Source organism: Anticarsia gemmatalis, chromosome 8 (assembly GCF_050436995.1).
Source record: "Anticarsia gemmatalis isolate Benzon Research Colony breed Stoneville strain chromosome 8, ilAntGemm2 primary, whole genome shotgun sequence".
Lineage (NCBI taxonomy): Eukaryota > Metazoa > Arthropoda > Insecta > Lepidoptera > Erebidae > Anticarsia > Anticarsia gemmatalis.
Genome location: NC_134752.1, coordinates 2290037 through 2308454, shown reverse-complemented (window position 1 = coordinate 2308454; position 18418 = coordinate 2290037). Strand labels below are relative to the sequence as shown.

The window sequence follows — 18418 nt, the reverse complement described above, 5'->3', positions numbered from 1 at the left end:
TGAAATGGGTCATAAAAAATTGAATGAATGAGGGTAGCAAGTAATAAATCTTTTTTGAGGTTATAAATTATGTAATAACAATAAATAATAGCCAAATTCTCATTTTAAACATGTTGTATTTCAATTTGCTTATAATGTCATGATAAATATAATTTATAACAATTACATACTTAATAAAGTAATAATTTGCCGTAAGTGATAAAAAAAAACTTACACCATTTACAATTGAAAGGCTTTGGGATGCTGATCTCGGTCGTGCCACTCATTCAATGTCCGAATAAATTTTTAAAAACACTAAACTGGCCTGATTCTCCCTACTATAAATTTGTACCTTAACATTTTCTAAATAAAGTCTATTTTTCTATTCACTGGAATTAAAGTACGTTACCAACTCGTCGTAGCATGGTGCTCGTCAGGCAAACGAAAAGTGCCCCCTTATGGTACCCTTATACGTGCGCGCTCCAAACGATTGTACGAGTTCAATGATTGCACCTCCTTCAACTTGTTACAAATTATATTTGTACAGAACTTGTTCCACGCACACCCGCGCGACGCGTGCTCATAACAACTGTCGCCTTCATATATATGGCAGTGACGGTAAATTCATTCTATCTTTATATATTAATATCTCGTAGTACATTGTGATTCTGGACAGGCGACATAACAGAAATTAACGCGGCGAACTCGCCTCGCTAGGGATGTGCGTCGACATATACTAATATTATTGTCGAATAAAAAAACATTAGAAATACAACACTATTCTAAAAACGAGTAAATATTTATCTTGAACACTGTTAAGCGTCGATTTGATTGTCATTAGAACATAATAATGTAGATCGTACAAAACATTTGAAGGGCCACGTTCAAATAATGTAAGCGTAAGTTTTCGGTATAAATAACCATTAAGTATAAGAGCGCTACACACGATCGTGTATCATTTATTTATTTATCCACCGATAACAATGCAGTATCCACATATACATATTCCTTTACCAAGCTAAAAATGTAAATTTTAATAGACCCCAAACGATTTTTATATATTTTTTATTTAAATCACAAGACACTATTTATTTAGACTAGTTTTTGATACTATAAATGGCAACTAAACAGTTGTTTTTATTTATTTATATACTTTTTTTACATAAAAAATATACTCATTACATCCAAGGTCCACTTTATTACTTTAAAATATCACTGCATCGTTACATGATCGCGCGAACCGCGAGGAATCGTCGCGCCGACCCCGGCCCGCGACGACCGCGCGCTCCCCGGACCGAACGTAACGACGCATCGTGTATCCAGACGACAGAGACGGGGCGAGATTCGACACGCGCCCCGCGTACGGCGGCGCGGGCTCGACGCGCACAACAGATATTTACAGGTAACGCTATATGTACACGTAAGCTAGGCGCGGGTTACACGGCGTGCGCGGGGCACAGCGCGCGGAAGTCGTCCCGCAGGCTCCAGGCGCGCGCGCACGGCAGGTGGGCGCGCGCGCGGCAGGCGCGGGCGCCGCACGCCAGCGCCGCGCCCGCCGCCCCGCAGTCGGCGCAGCGCGCGGCGCGCGCGCCCCACACGGCGGCCGCCAACCCCCACAGCCGCGCGCCGGCCGCCACGAGCCCGGGCGCCCACACGCCGCACGCCTCGTGGAACCACACCTCGTCGGCCGCGCCCGTCACGTCCGAGCAGTAGCGCCGCCGCGTCGCCTCGTCGAGGGCTCTGCGGGGAACGTCAGCGTTAGTTTCGATCGAACCGTTCCTCGAACGGGGCGCTTCGCCCGCCTCTCGTCGGGGTGCGTACCTGAACTCCTCGCAGTCGGTGTCCAGCTGGTAGGGTCCGAAGAGATCCCCGAGCGAGGCGGCGTGCGGCCCGCGCTGGCAGAAGGCGCAGAGCCAGGTGGCGTCCGGCGTGGTCGCGTCGTAGCGCAGCCCCAGCGTGCTGGCGTGCAGTCCCCGCACGCCGCGCACGCCCCGCACTCCGTTGCGGAACTCTTCGCCGTGCTTGCGCCGCGAGCCCGAGTCCTCCTCCTCGCCCGTCGAGTTGTTCATCACGCTCACCGAGAGCGGGGAGTCGCGTGGCCCTCGAATCTAAAAAGACACATTTTTATTAAGCCAAACTGGTAGCTTTCTTATAAAGTCCAACGCACATCGCACGATATACTTAAAAAATTCAGTTATCAATAATTATAATTATAAAAGTTGATAAACATCGCAATCACCTGTATATAAGGTCCCCGCGACTTGCCGGAACTAGCGTTGCTGCCGGAGTCGTAGGCGTCCTTAACGGAAATTTCTCGTGGTCCCTTGCGCGGACGTCTGGCGTCCTGCTTCTTCTTTTGCTGTTTCTTGCGCGGCGTGTCTATGGAGGCCAGGCCCCGCGGCGCCCGGCGCTCGGGCCTAGCAGGGGCCGAACGTCGGCGCTTGCGGCCCGCGGCTCCAGCGCCTGCAGCGGCGGAGTCGCCGGATTGCGCCGCGTCCGCGGGCGGTGCGGGCTCGGCCGGTGGCTCCTCCTCTATGCCGGCGAACATTTTCTCCAACTGATTCTCTACTTCCACGAAACTCGCGGCGGCCGGTTCGGCCGTACTCGCTTCGCCAGCTTCTGGTTCGGCGGGTTTCGCTTCCGACGGTGATTCCACCGGAACGTTGGGGGCTTCGGGGTTGGAGGTGCGGGCGCTCCGGCGACGCGGAGCGGCCGCCGGTGCCGGGGGAGGGGCGGGAGGCGTCGGAGGGGCCGCCACCGGAGGGGTGACCGCCGCCGGAGCGGGGGCTACCGGGGCGACGACCGGCGCCGGTTCGCCGGTTCCGGGCGGCTCGACGCGAGGTTCGACCCTGGTTTCGGCCCGCGGCTCGGCGCGGGGCTCGTCGGGGCTCGCCAGCACGCTGCGCAGTTTGTCCACCGAGAGCGCAACAGGGGGCTCCGGCGCCGGCAGCAGCGGCACGGCGGGCGCGTGGTCCGTGTCGGCTATCATCGCCGCGATGTCCGCTATCGTCTCCGCGGAGCCCGAGCGCGTTTTTCTTCGCGCGTGCGGCTGGTCGGGGCGCGGGGACTGCGGTCGCTCCTCCGGACCGTTCGTCTTCGCGTGACTCGCGTCGCCGTTCTCTAACGGCGGCGGGGGCTTCGTGTCGCCGACCTCCGGGGGCGGCGGGGACACGCGTGGGGCCACAGCAGACGGCGGCGCGGGGGCGGCCGGCGGCGGGGCGGGGCTGCGCGCAGGCTCGCTGGCGACGGGCGCGGGCGGGGTGGGTGCGGGCGCGGGCGCGGGCGGCGGCGGCGCGGGCACGCGCACGGTGCGCTCGGGCTTGCGCTTGCGCTTGGAGCCGGGCGGCGCGCCGCAGGAGTCGGCCGAGTCCTCGTTGGAGTCGGGCGGCGAGGGCGTGGGCGCGGCGCGCGGGTGCACGATGACGGAGTGCGGCGAGGCGGGCGCGGGCACGAGGCGCTCCAGCAGCGCGTCCACGCGCGCGTGCGCGTGGCGCGGCGCCGCGCGGGCGATGAGGCTGTTGATGGTGGGCGCGTCGCGCACCGACAGCGAGGGGGCGGCGCCGGGGGGCGTGGCGGGGGGCGGGGCCGGCGACGTGGCGGCGCCGTTGGACGCGCGGGGCCCGCCGATCGACAGGTCGACGCCTACGCGCGCGTACGCGAGCAGGTCGTCTGTGCGTAACTTATCTGTGGGGAGGAGAACGTCTATGATAATACTACTGCATTTGTTGTCAGCAAAGCAATCTATCGGACGTGTGCTTACCTCTACTGGGCGCTAGGTGTTGGTACAAGTCTACAGGTGGTAACGTTGGTGTCTTCATGTCTCCCGGTGACGGTGTGTGTCTGAAAACATAACAGATGTCACTAAGTCCATCGTGAAAATAATAGTTAAACATCAAACAGAATACACCTGCAAAAATTACAAGAGCTCTATCTATTTAAAAGAACAGTTAGCTAGATTAAACAAATCCTTGTACTTTATTCACGTAAATGAAAGTAAATAGATCGGTTCTATTATTCGTACTCACCTCATGTGATGTTTGTCAGGCGGCGTGGGTGTGTGTCTGTACAATTCTGGCGGGGTGGCCGTGTGCCTGAACACGGAGTTGGAGCCGGTCTTCAACGCCTGCAATTGCAACAGACCCTACGATAGTGATCGGTAAGGCATGTTAATATACATCGCAGTTAGTATCGTGATAATGTGATGTCATGATTGTGTGTTATATCAACTATGATAAGGCAGATCCACGATTTTTTAACCGACTTTAAAAAGAAAGCAATTTCTCGATTCGGGCATTGGCACGATTAACTTTAGCACGTCCACAAACGTTTGATTTGTAGCGTGTAAACCATAATAAGGATTTGTTCCTCTGTATTAATTTTTATGGTGCTGTGTTCCTGGATGGGTATTTCCGCGCTATAGAAATTAACATAGGTCTTTAGTCTACTACGCTGGCCAAGTGCAAGTAGGGGACTTTTTGTTTCATACCGTAAAAAAATGTGACAAACAATTTTTAGGTAATAGGTATGCAAGGTTTAATAACGATGTTGTCCTTCACCGTTAGATACCAAAAATATAAAAGGTATGAGTATTTCGTAGCCATTTGTCATCGTAACAGAATCTTGGATCTGCCTGTAAATGCTTTATGTACAGTATCATATGAATGTGAATGATTTGGTGTTGTTCGTGAAATGAAGCAATATACAGTATTTACAACACTTAACTAAAGATCTTAACTAAATAATTATTGTTTTTTCGTCTTTCGATACAATTTACCACCAATTGTCACCTAAGTTTGAATTGGCTGGAATTAGATCGAAGAATTTTTAACCCATACCCATGTATTTGTATGATTGTTATTACTAGGTACAGTTTGTACTATTCGGTCCTAAATTCCCTTGAGCACGCGTTGCGTAGAAATAAAAATATACTTCAGAGCTCGCCATTTTATTTACACCCCTCCAAACCTTTTATAATTATCCTGTCGCGTAACTAAACATAGCGAGATTTTTTATTCCAACGCCATCTATCGAGCATAAGGTAACTTTATGTTGTTTAAAATAAAATAAAAGTAGCTCATCACTGTCCCATTGTTGGGCAAGAGTCTCCTCCGGTAATAAGGGAGGGTTAAGGCCTTGAGTCTACCATGCTTATCAAGTGCAGGTTGGGTTATATCAATTAAGTTCTTTTAAATTATATTAACTAATTTCCTCCTTAAAAAAACCCTTAACATTCGGATTTAATTATATTAAAATTTGAATTTGAATTTATTAGAAATATTTTATTATTTCTGAATTTCAAGCAAATTGCAGCTCTTCACTCGTAAAGAATATTTTTGTATCTTGTTTGTTTGTGTTTCATACAAAAATATTAGACGTATGGGTGTGGCATAACTAATTAGTATTGTTTGAACAAGTGGAAAACGTAAGAAAACAGTTATTATACAAGCTTTCAACTTAGAAGGAGGCGTGACGGAAATGACTCGAAAATGTAAGATAAAGACGTTTCTAGAAAATTCTACAACTATGGCCCAGAATACTTTTATTTTCGTATTAAAATGTGTTATTTATAATTAATTTGCCGTGACTTCATTCAAAACAAATAACAAAAACATTTTTCGAATTTATTGCGTATAAAGACCATTCATCAACAAGACTAAACAAATTTTCGATACTAAGCAATTTGACTCTTCCTAAATTGCAATTTTTAATATCAGCTTATTTTGTAATTATGTACATTAACCCTAAATTACCAGCTTCCTGTATGTTACATACATTCGAAACTTTGTCAATATTTTTCGCAAATAAGTTACATAATCTAATCGTATTATTATTTTGTTAAAGTAACAAAACTAACAACTAAACTAACAGTAGAATCGTCTTGAACAATTAAAATGTAAGGCAGTTAGTAATTAAAGCGTTTCAATACCAACAGGTGAAATATACAACAAATCGATCGTTTCTTTCCCATAATTAAATGACGATACTTTTAAAATATTTACACAAGGCACTGTAGGCAACCTACGATCTAGAATGTAGGTTTATCATATAAATAATAAATTTAACCCACTGATGTCCCACTGCAAGGCAAGGGTTTACTCCCGTAATAAGTGAGAGGTGTGGCCTAAGGCCCCGCGACTAAGGGCGGGTTGGGGACTTTGCATACATTCAAGAACCGTTCTAAAGAATTTTCACGAATACAAAGTTACATCACAGGTTCTCAATTTGTAATATTTGACTTCATGCTCCATGGGAGCCGCGTGTTGCCCATCCTAACCACAAAACTTACACATCGTCAAAAGCAGAAGGCTACTTTTCTTTCTACTAGATGTCTTTCAGCAGTCTTATAGCTTTTCTTGATTTCCTATTACATTTGCTGTCATTATATCAATCAACGCCTATTACATGGGACTAATACTTGTAAACAGCGAAATGCGGATGGATTATACATTTCTGCTTACACCTTCAGATAAAGCAGGCGTGTTGTTAAGTAAATATTTTATCTAACATTTGCTACAAGCCGTCAAACTTTTATCCATCTCCATAATATCTACAGAAGTGTCCCAAAAACTCAACAGTAAAAAGTGTAATCCGTACCTGAAGCGGGTCCGGGGGCGAAGGCGCCGGTACGTGGTAGAGGTGGGGTGGAGGCGTCGGTGTGTGCCACGTGACGCCGCGGTCCGAGGCCATATGCGCTTGCGGCGCGCGAGCCAGCAGGTTCGCAACCTGCAACTGGATATCACACGAGGTGTACTTTACTGGGACATGACTACACATTAAAAAGAACAGACGATGTAATACGATCGAAACGTCGAGTTAACAAATAAGTATAATCGTAAAAGACCCGTCGCATTATAAAATTAAAATGAAAGAATTATGAAATGCAGCAGTTTTTACAGTAGTGGAAGTCTAAACAGTAATGATTTTGCATGCAATAGTTATAAACTGCAGTGTTACTTAGTAAGCAATACTTCAAACAATGTTGTTGCAGTTTTTCTTGCAATTTAGCAAATTAGTTTATAAGTAATGTTACAATTTGTAATATTTGTCAATAGTTTCCAATTACATCTCCATTGTAGAAATAAAGAATTTTAGTACTTTAAAGACTAAAGTTATTCAAACATACTTTTACATTAAATATTCCATTCACATATACATTTTTCTGCAATGATTGAACATAATAAACCATATCTTAATACTAAAATTATTAAATGCTTTCAAGATTTTTCAAAAATGTCAAGATAATATGTTTGCATAAATAATTAAGAGGACATGTTAAGAAATTAATAATTTAAGCATTGAAGCTGATTACTTAATAATAACATCCTGTTTGTCAGTAATGTAGTAAGCAGGACAGTGAGTGCTGAAATGACCTTCATTCATCTATACTTATAATAAATCTGTAGAGAATCACATAATGACAGTTTGTTGTTAACATTTTTAGTATAAATTAGACTAGAATATATAGTACATAAAATGACTTTTGATATACAATTAATAAATGAGGAGTTCATGTATTACCCCCGGTTTCTGAGTACATTTAGCGGTAGTTTATCTATAGATTCAATAGCATTGTTTTTTTTGAGGTTTAACCCTATTCTAGTAGTATAATATATAAGAATAACTTCTGTTAAAGCTATCAAACTATGACTTATGTAGAGCAGTTGTAGCAATACAAAAAAATATTTATTTTATTATAAAACAGATATTTTACAAACAAAATAAATTTCAATGTTCACAATAAAGGTTTTTTTAAAAGACCAAGTTATTCAAGTGCTTCCTTGAATTACTCTATTAATACCCATCAAAATATGTTGCAAAGATCTAAGCATAGAAAGAGTCTTTGTTTTATACCATGTAGTGATGTGGCAATCTTTTACATGTACTATAAATAAAAAAGTTTTGGTAAGTAAGGAGAGGCCTTTGCTCAATAGTGGAGCATAGAAACAGGCTAATAAAAAAAAACACTACAAAATTTAAGATGTTGATCACATTTGATAATAAAAGTAATATCAAAAGTGACTGCATGCATACTAAAATTGTTTGAGTAAGGACATCTCATTAACATGATAGCACACTTTTACATCATTAAGAGTTCATTGACCCATGATTTTAGTCCAAGGTAAAATTAATAGTGATTATCAGATTTTGAAGACACCTATTGCATACATTCACTAAATTAGCAGAAGTATGGCACAAATTGCTAGGTTTTATAAAATGCAATACAAATTAGAGCATTGAATTTTTTGCCAGTATGAAAAATAATAAGTATTTAGGATTGAGAGGAAGGAAGCTTTAGGCTAAATACTATCTACAAAAACATTTAAGTTTATCAAAATCAACAGGAGCTCATTTTACTATTATTTTCCTCAGTCTTATTCAAATACTCAAATAAGTAGACAAAAGCAACTTAAATACAGCATTCTTCTTTTACTGAAATTCCTATGCAATCCTGCAAGATGGTACAAAAGAATCTTAATTAAAGACTACTCAAACCAAACTTTTCCAACCATCAATCATTTTTGAGAAAATCTATGACTAATGTAGGATCTAAACCCGTCACACATAGTAAACACAATCCTTACATACATATGAAATAGATAAAATCATGCCTTATTCCCATAGTGGCCTACCCCTATGGGAATTGCATGATTTAGAAACCAAAGAATAAAACTTGGTATTACATTTAAGTCTTTTCATAAAAGGTGGAGTCACCCATTTATTTACCCACATGATAGTACAAAGAGGTATATTAAAATTAACTACAAAAAGCTTGTATACTATACTTTACATAATTAGTGTATTTATAACTGAAGTCAACATCTGGTGAATTCAAACAAAACACATGGCACTCTCAATGAAACTGCTAAAACAATTACATTTTGTATGAACATTTGAACAACATTTTAAAATTCAATACATTATTTTAACTTTGACATGTTATGATAGTCAAAAGATTAAATTTTAATGATATCCAGATAATTAAGGTCTAGGTACATACAGAAGATAATTATGTGCTGAAAAAAGAAAATAAAAAGTGAAAATCTATGATTTATCTTAGCTATGTCTAACTTACTTTTTCTTTTATTATTAACCACACTAACTAAAAAGAAAATTCCAGATCATATTGATTGTATCCTTTAAACAAAGTTGTTGTTTAATTTACAAATAAAATGAACAGCTGTCTATACACTATCAATTAATTAACTTATAATTGCATCATATTTAGCAATTAATATACAAACAAACTTCTTTATCTATTATTCATAAACAATTTCTATTTTGTATCTAATTGTTAATAGTTTTTATTACTGGTAATTATGCTGACATCAATAAAATTGTCATTTGTTTTTATTATCATAAATATATTATAGTAATTATTATAGTCTTACTATAATTTAGGTCAGTTCTCAAAGAATTCCAGTGCCTGAAACAAATTCCCTATAAAAAAGTTACATAAAAACCTTGCCATATACAAATTTAGGTTTACCCAAATAAATACTACTTTGGTCATTCATTGTTATACTATTATTATTATCATAACAGACAATAAACTACTGTTAAAACCAGTTGTTTATATAAAGTAAATAACAACAAAAACATTTAGTTATCTGTGCCATATCTAATTTGATAGCAAAATGCCATTATATGTGTCAGCCAAGCAAGTGTGTCAATGCAAACAGCTGATTGGTATATGATTAACTGATACATACATGCTATCAAACAGACGCACACAAAGGATATTACATTATTTAAATGTTAATAATGTTTTTGTAATATGTTTGACCAGAATGTTAAGACTTACGACGAGTTTCGTGTATGCAGCATGCAAATTAAACATTTCCGACAGGATGTTACGAAATTCATATAGGTTAGTTAGTGATCAACAATAGTATGAATAATAAGCACCACCTGCAGGGGGCTCCATCCTGAGCCCAGCTGCGACTGTCGACCATTGGGGTTGTGCTGAGAGCCGCCCGACATTCTGCGCGGCACCCTCGCGGCACTGTTTACAACACGTATTCAACACCAGTCCGTCAACAAACACTCCCTCAGTCCACCATAATGATGCCGGCAAGTTTGAAGCCTTCGCCCGCGTAACTGCGCTCCCTTACGACGTGTACAGATACTTCTGAAACGTTTTCATCAGCGCACGTTAAATTTTTCAACTATTCATAGTATGTCACATGTATTCCCAGCACGAAACTAAACACTTTCACTGTTAACGTACACTTATTAGAAAGAAAACTAAGATTATTTAGTGCATGGTATGGTGTTCACAAATTTGATGCTCACTTCGCGTGACATTTTGAACGCATTTAGGTTTCGGAATTAAGCACTTGAAGCACTATTTATAGTTTTGATTCGATTGCCTAAATACTGGACACTGTATCTTACCAAATAAAACTTAATATTTCGCTGATTGCGATCACAAAAATGTAAAAATCCTCAAAGTATTCAATAGGTTCGCCTTCACAATGGTGGCCGATTGGGATTTTGAAAGCACATACAGCGCCATCTTGTGTCAAACTTTTGAAAAGATGTCGGTAAAGCAGTGGAACGGAAGCATGTTCTCTTTAGTCTCTGGTACACAAAAAACACCGCGTGCGTATAAAAAAAATATTTTGATAAAAAGCTTAAAAATATAGCTTTCAGTTGTAACTGAAGCTTTCATGTTATAACTGGACCTCTGCAATATAAAAGATTTTCATTGTTACAATAGCAACCACAAAATATTTTCATCGAAACTGTTTGCGATTAGCATTTTATATGCGTGTTTTTTTACGCTGGTAATGTTATGCTTGCCGTTGCTATAGTAACGAAATGTTTTGTTTTGCTCGACACCCAGTGATTGTCAGATTGTCACGTAATATCTGTCACATTATTGTCGATTTATTTATTGCAATAAATTATATTGTAGACAGCACAATATAAAAACTCAATGAAAGACAGTGAGATAACTAAATTCCTGGTGTGTTTCAGCGGCCAGATTGAATATGTTACTTTTCCAGGCGGTGTATTTGATGATCAATTATATGTCCACTATGAGGCCGTCTGGGGTCCTGATTGGAACCCTATGTCGGGTTTAACTTCGGGAACTAGTCAAATGGCACGTTCTGGAGTCGATCCTGAACGTGTAGTCTTCAATTTGCCCATAGAAATGGTGTTTAGCAGCACTAATGTATCAGGTTGTAAGTGTCTAGTCCAATAAACGAAAAGAGAAATTTATAAATCTTTTCGTCATATTTTTATATTAAATATAAACAAATATACATTGATAACTGTGCATTTTCCCACTATAATCCTCAATTTATTGATTTTTTTATAGGAAGTTGTTTCTACAAATCCATTAATTTCCTTTAAAGCAATGCAACTAAATTCAACAAGATATTTTTTTCAGGGCCACAGTTACTAATCACAGTAAGAGCACAGAACACACTCACAGGAAATGCCTTGAGAGGCTATTCTTTATTTCTAATGCCTCCTACCACAGGCCATGTGATGCCTTCATTTGCTCCTCTGATCAGACCTAGAGCAGCAACTGTTCTTGGTGAGTGGCTGGCATGGCTTACTGGCAGGTACCCTGAGTTAGCTGACCCAAAGATGCTGGCTATTGGCAAAGATAATTATCGTTAGTATTTAACTAAGGCATTAGTTACAAGTGGTTTATTTAAGTTTGTTTACTTAAATAATATAGAAAAAGGGTAAAAAGAGTTTACTTTCTCAACCCTGGTACAAAATGTATACTTAATTTTTTTTACCTGTTACTGTACCATGGCAAGGGGCTTTGGGCTCTAAGCTCCTACCAACTGGGGGAGGGATTAGGCCTGGAGTCACCAGTGTGGTCAGGAGCGGGTTGGGGATGTTGTTGCATGCCCTTTAGAAATTGTTAAATATTTTTTAGGAGTGCAAGGTTTCATCAAAATCATATAATATATTATTCTTTATAAAATATTAGTTTGTTTACATACTCTTTTACAAACATTAGTAATTGATGATAATTTTCTTTTATTTTCAGTACTCAGAACAGAGTCTTATGGAAGTGTGACAGTTTCATTAAATATGGTGTCTAAAGATTTAAGAAAACTTGGTTATGACAACCAACCACCTGCAATCAAATTTGTTGCTGATACCTGATAAAATATTAAAATAATAATAAGTTTTTAAGAACATTTGTTAATGAGAATCTCAGTATACTTAAGGTACTTAATAATAATTTATTTAAGAATATCTCGATTTTTATTGAAAAAACGATTTGTTTAAAAAAATCTTAAAGGTCTAGACTAAGTGGAATAGTAGTTTAAGTTAATTTATGCTTCCCAAGAGGAAGGTTATACAAAATAGCTTGAAAAATAAAAATGGTTCTTAAGAAATACGCTAGAGGCGCTGATAATTTTTTCATATATTTATTTCAAGGACCCTGAAACCAGTATCCTTAGACGGTAATCGGTATATTCCCGGTGTCCACCCCCTGCTTGTCCACCCCGGGTGGACAGAGACACAAATCTTTTTTAAACGCTTGCTGGAATTGGGTGTAAAGTTAATCATCAATAAACTATGTACCTACTTAATTAATTTTGTTATATTTATTTACATCCAATTCCAGCAAGCGTGGACATTGAGAATGTTTATTTAAGCAGTGGCTTTGTCCACCGGCGGTGAACATCGAGAGTAGTAATATGAAACTAGTGTCTTTGTCCACCCGGGGTGGCCAGCGGGAATAATTTAAAATTAATTCTCACTGTTCCCCAGGGGTGGCCACCGAGAACTTTTTAAAAGATTTGTGTCTCTGTCCACCCGGGGTGGACAAGCAGGGGGTGGACACCGGGAATATACCTCCTTAGACTACCCCTGTTAGGAAGATATTATAAGGGGGTTATTATTTATTACTTTTTATGAGAGTTGATTCCAAAACGGGGCAATAAGCATACACCAGCCACCATCAACAACCCAACAATTTTATTAAAAAAAGAACCTAGACTTAAATAAAATATTAAGATGAAAAGTGAAGATCCTCCGTCAAACGGCTCCGCCTCTTCCAACTGTATCATTTCTATATTTTCTATGCGTTTCTACAAGTTGCTTAACGTAGTTCGTCATATCCACGTTGTTTTTGATTACCATTTCGAATACTTTCGAAGCTTCTAGTGCTTTCCAATCGTCCTTGTACTGCACAGTCATGTCAAACAATTCGTTCATAGTCGCCCTAGTTTTCTTTACAATACTGAACAGAAAGCCTATTCTGTAAGGTGCCTCTACTCGAAGGCGGTCTTTTAACTCTTGGACAGATTCCATAGCAATGATCGTGTCGTGTATACTCTGTGCTACAAGAACTGCCACTTTTTGTTTCAATGCCATTTCCATTGGGTTTTGTCTTCGGTAGTTTTTGACTTCAGTAAAGAATCTACGGTTGATTTTAGTATCTTTTGAGTAGTGTTCTGCATTTTTTGATAGTTTATTGGATCTGGCATCAGGGTAGTCGGAATCTGATGGCAGATCGACGAATTTCATGCATCTACATTCGTTGGTTAACATTTGTATTGCACCTGCAATAAAACATACGTCAATCAATATAAGGGACTGACTGACGGACAACGCACAGCCGAAACTATTGAGCGTAGGTGTAAAGTTAAAATTTGGTATGAAGATTCCTTTGGAAGTGTAGAGGAGCACTTAAAGAGATTTTTGGATAACCACCCCAAAGGAGGTGAAATTAAGTAAAATATGAGCTAGCTAATTTGAAATAAGTTTGTCGGTTTAAAACCTTATAGATATCTACTTAGATCATAAATACTATGATTGTGTTAGTTAATATCAGCGGTGGATATTGCGTTTTAAATTTGTCCACAAATCTGAATATTGTTCTCCATAAATTATCGTATGCTTTTAAATATTTGTATATGAAACTTACATAATAATGTAGTGAGTTGTATGAACATGTTACCATGCTCCATACATAACTGGGAACTGCGAAATATTGATAACAAACACATGTTGTTAATTGAATGTTTATTACCTTAATATGTAAGTAAAATCCATTAAACAAACGTAATTAAAACTGTAGAAAAGTAATAATGCTGTAGTAGTATTCTTATGGAAAATTTCAGCTAAGTTTTAGCTTTTGGCTAACTAGCTACACGGTTCGATCTGAGGTTAAGCTTAAGGTTGTTCTGTGGATGGGTGACCATCTTATACATATCAAGTTCCTCCTTGTTTCGGAAGACAAGTTAAATTATGAACCCCGGCCATCTTTTTCGAAGACCTCTGACAGTCGTTACCAGGAGTAAGAAGCTTGAAAGTTTGACAACTGGTCTTACCAATGAGTATCGTGTTATAACCCAGGTAACTGGGTTGTGGAGGTCCAATCAACAGGTGCTCCATGTAAATTGCTGTTATTCACCTACAACCGGTGAGACTGGAAGCCGTCTCCAACATAGTTGGAAGAAAGGCTAAGCTCATATATATTTAGCGACTTAAACATTGTTTTTGAACTTGATAATGAGGTCTTGGGTTAAATTCAATAGGCTCGCCCTCTACTACACTAAATTATCATTGTGAATGGCGAAACTTTGCTGTAATAGATACACCTTTGCTTACACCTTCACCTTCAAGCAGGCGCGAAGTATGTTTCTAATTAGTTATACGCAAAAGTAAGGGTTAGGTAGTCAACTGGTTATATACAAGCTCAGGAGTCCTTCCGGCTTGACCACAAACAAACAAACAAGTATGAAACAGTACTCACGTCGGGGACAGGCCCACGAGAGTGGCTTGCGTCATAGTATCCAGCACATTACGTGTTTTCCTCAAACTATTTGATGGAGGAAGGCGTAGCGTGTGTCGCAGCACGTAGAACTTACTTTTGGTTTATCTGTAGTGTTTGTAACATAATAGAAATCTATACAAATTATATAAAACTGAAGAGTAAGTTTGAATGACGCATCTCAGGAACAACTGGTTCGAAAAAAATTAAAAACTATTTTGGTGTTGAATAGACCACTGATTGAGGAAGTAAGTATTTGAGGAATAGATGGTCTTTGTGAAATTTATCTGGAATATGCTCGTTAAAGATATTTGGGTTTCGAATTCGGGGAAGACATTGAAAAGCAAATAAGTATTCATATTGATGATACAGTCACTGAACTAAGAAATTGATGAAGTTTACTGAGTAGGTAAGCAATAAAATTCTTATATCCACTCTCTCATAAATCATTGCCTGTCTGCTGAGAAGACTTATGTGTAGCAGTAAATGCAAATTCTGATTTTGTCAACACGAAAAATCGGGAAAAGTAGACTTCGTGTAGTAAATTCTTTTCTTTTATGTATATTTATCCGCTTAGGTAAAGTTTTCAAGGCTATTCCCAATATGAAAAGGAAGTAGGTACTTAGAACTATTACAGGTAAATCTCATTTCTTTCCTTCCTAAGAGTCGTCGACTCATCTCACACCTTCCTAGAAAAGAAAATTAATATGCGTAGGATTTGTACCTACCATCAAACCAGTTCATTACTTAATATCAATTACACGCATATGCAACTGCAGAGGGAAAACCTCATGGAGATTATGAATCACATTAAAATGATTATTCAATGCAAAAGCTGTTTTCTTTCCTTCTTCCTTTCCATATTTACCTATAGTACCTACTATACTTAAACTTTGTATGTTTTTAACCTAATACTTTACCGCTGCTGGGGCAACGGTCTCCTCCTGAATCGTCAATGACTTTTCGACGTTATGTGTGTATTATAAATAATTATCACTTGTTCCAACAGTGAAGGAAAACATCGTGAATCGTGATGAAACCTTGCATGCCTGAGAGTTCTTTAGAACAGTTCTTGAAGGTATGCAAAGTCCCCAACGTAATTGGCCAGCGTGGTGGACTCAAGGCCTAACCCCTCCCTCATTACGGAAGGAGACCCTTGCCCAGCAGTGGGACCGTAATGGGTTTAATTTATTATATCACTAGCTGACCCGCGCAACTTCGCTTGCGTCACATAAGAGAGAATGGGTCAGAATTTTCCATGTTTTTGTAACACTTTTTACTGTTACCTACTCTGCTCCTATTGGTCACAGCGTGATGATATAAAATATGCATTTTTTCACAAAAATATTCTCAAAATTATATAAATCTCTTAGTTTAACGAAGTCGCACTAAGGCATATCCGCCATTAAAACAGTTGCCATGGCAACGGAATTTTGTTAATTCAATGTCATTATAATATTGATTTTTTGCGACATCGTTGAATTTTCTGAATTTTCCCGGGAAATGCGTCATTTTCCCGGGGTAAAAAGTTGCCTATGTCCTTTCTCGGGTATCAAAATATCTCCATACCAAATTTCATGCAAATTGGTTCAGTAGTTTAGACGTGATTGAGTAGCAGACAGACAGACAGAGTTACTTTCGCATTTATAATATTAGTATGGATGATGGTTATGCCCTTCCGTCCTGAATACTTAGCAAGTCCTTACGTAGCTTCTAAACAGCCACCTAACAGCATGTTATCTCTCGCGTCATAGCAGTTCTTATAACAAACACTTGGCAATTCAACACGTAAGACGCTTACCTACCTGAAACTAAAGGTAGTAGTGACTACTCACGTTATTATCATTCAACCTCTCAAGTCAATGGTCTGACTTAACGCTGAAGTTGTTGGGACATATTCCATGACGAAAATGATTAAATGGTTTTGCCTTTCTTCGCACTGTTTATTTAATCATAGGAAAAAAGGGGGGTCGAGTTTTTTGGGGTTTCTTGTAACGAACGTTTGCATTTCCGCATATCTAAGTGAGAATTTTAATTTGCGATAGTTTTAGAATGATACGAATCTGAATTTGAAACAGGGCAACCAATAGCTAAATTGTTTATCTATGAACATAACGACTAGGTTATTTGATATCATGGTGATAAACGCGATCATGCATTATTTACATTGTCTTTCTCGATATTTTGACTCCAATTGCCCGTCAGTGGCTTCAATATAGTAAGTACTCTTTTTTTAAATCTGAATAAGAATTTTTATTCGTTGTAAATATATCGTTAAAGGTATGGATCGTTCACATCCATGTTTATACATGCAAGGGAAGATTGTAGAGATCGTACCAGTGGCGTTCTTTGGTCTCTACCTAATCTTATGTGGAAACGGCGTGAATTTTGTATGTACATCGTTGGCGAAGGTCAAATATTCAAATCGAAGCCGGAAAATAACCCTCACACAGTCACGGGTAATAACTGATGAAAGTGATTCATTTTAATACATTTTTACCTTTTGTTGAATAAATAAAATAAAAGTTGACGTATTTATTACGTAGTGCTGTTTTGAATTGCGGTTTGATTCCCTGCACGTACCATACTATATGAGAGGAATAGACTTCAGACCTTCGGATGAAAAATAACGTGTTACGACAAACCTTTTTCAGTTATGGATGACTAGAAAAAAACCTACAAGCGACAAAACTTAATAGTGATTTTAGCTAACATTATCAGCCCAGCCTTTCTTTCAACTATGCTGGGAGTCGGCTTCCGGTCTCACGGGTTACGGCTGAATACCAGTATTTTACACGGAGCGGCGGCCTATCGGACCTTCACAAACCAGTTACCTGGGTTATAACACGATCAGGTCTTCGAAGACTGGAAGCCGACTCCAACATGGTTGCAAGAAAGGTACCGCGTCCTGGCCACTTTATGGTGACTGCTGAAGGAACACCGCCAGGTTTTTAGTCGGTATGCCCAAATTTAAAGCCGGAACGCCTAGCCGGTGGGAGAGCCCGACAGACCCCCGCTTCCTCCCTGGAGCGGGACAAGCAGTAATGCATTGTCCTGACGAAAAAAAAGGCTGATGGACTCGTGAAACTAAAAAGTCCCTGCGTTTACGTACATATGTTTCTTATTAATATTTTTACCTGTTTACTTACACTCGATGACGTTTGAAACAAGCCCCCTTATTCGTCTACGCATGCTGCATGCGTGACTTAATACAGAATTATTCGGAATTTCCTAATTACCTACGCAATGTCCTGACTCAAATAAAATTATACATAATATTAATCAGTTATCCTGTTTTTAGTATACAAATAAATATAATTAATATACCTATTATTATAACGTTAGAATTGTCACGACTACAAGATATTTGGACTTTTACCAAAAAGGCTACAAGGCCCTTGGATTTGCTAACATAAGACTTTATCAGATAATAGACTTTTCGTATTAAAGAATGTTTAAAGGTTGTATGATGTCCATTATGAAAATAAAGGCTTGTCATGGAAGTATTTTCGGCAAGCCTTATCTGATGATACCAACCAAAAAATGTCGAGTATATTACACACTATCTAATTGTATCTGTTTTTTAGACAACTCCCGCACTCAGAATTGCTCTTGTGTCACGAGGACTTTTACAAACATACAAACAACGGAGACAAAGTACAACCGGATCCGGAACAATTA

The 18418-nt window shown here is 39.8% G+C and overlaps 3 protein-coding genes across 6 annotated transcripts; 1 reads left to right on the top strand and 2 right to left on the bottom strand.

Annotated features, from left to right (window-relative positions):
• Positions 1 to 96: 96 nt before the first annotated feature.
• LOC142974632 (uncharacterized) lies at positions 97 to 10519 on the bottom strand. Of its 3 annotated transcripts, XM_076117078.1 has the most exons (8): positions 10375 to 10519; positions 9886 to 10108; positions 6574 to 6708; positions 4005 to 4120; positions 3740 to 3819; positions 2219 to 3663; positions 1801 to 2087; positions 97 to 1719 (listed from the first exon to the last, which is right to left on the bottom strand). In XM_076117078.1, the coding sequence occupies exons 2-8, from the start codon at positions 9958 to 9960 to the stop codon at positions 1416 to 1418; spliced, it is 2442 nt and encodes an 813-aa protein (XP_075973193.1). In that variant the 5' UTR covers positions 9961 to 10108; positions 10375 to 10519; the 3' UTR covers positions 97 to 1415. The 3 variants fall into 3 exon arrangements, with proteins under 3 accessions (XP_075973193.1, XP_075973195.1, XP_075973194.1); XM_076117080.1 differs by having other exon boundaries at positions 4005 to 4102; positions 9886 to 10500; XM_076117079.1 differs by having other exon boundaries at positions 9889 to 10498.
• Positions 10520 to 10819: 300 nt separating this feature from the next.
• On the top strand, positions 10820 to 12205 carry B9d1 (B9 domain-containing protein 1). Of its 2 annotated transcripts, none has more exons than XM_076117220.1 (3): positions 10820 to 11168; positions 11378 to 11527; positions 11996 to 12205. In XM_076117220.1, exons 1-3 carry the CDS (start codon positions 10919 to 10921, stop codon positions 12112 to 12114), a joined length of 519 nt encoding a protein of 172 aa, XP_075973335.1. In that variant the 5' UTR covers positions 10820 to 10918; the 3' UTR covers positions 12115 to 12205. The 2 variants fall into 2 exon arrangements, with proteins under 2 accessions (XP_075973335.1, XP_075973334.1); XM_076117219.1 differs by having other exon boundaries at positions 11378 to 11608.
• Positions 12206 to 12840: 635 nt separating this feature from the next.
• LOC142975106 (uncharacterized) lies at positions 12841 to 13978 on the bottom strand. Its single transcript, XM_076117787.1, has 2 exons — positions 13889 to 13978; positions 12841 to 13523 (listed from the first exon to the last, which is right to left on the bottom strand). The coding sequence occupies exons 1-2, from the start codon at positions 13968 to 13970 to the stop codon at positions 12997 to 12999; spliced, it is 609 nt and encodes a 202-aa protein (XP_075973902.1). The 5' UTR covers positions 13971 to 13978; the 3' UTR covers positions 12841 to 12996.
• Positions 13979 to 18418: the final 4440 nt, after the last annotated feature.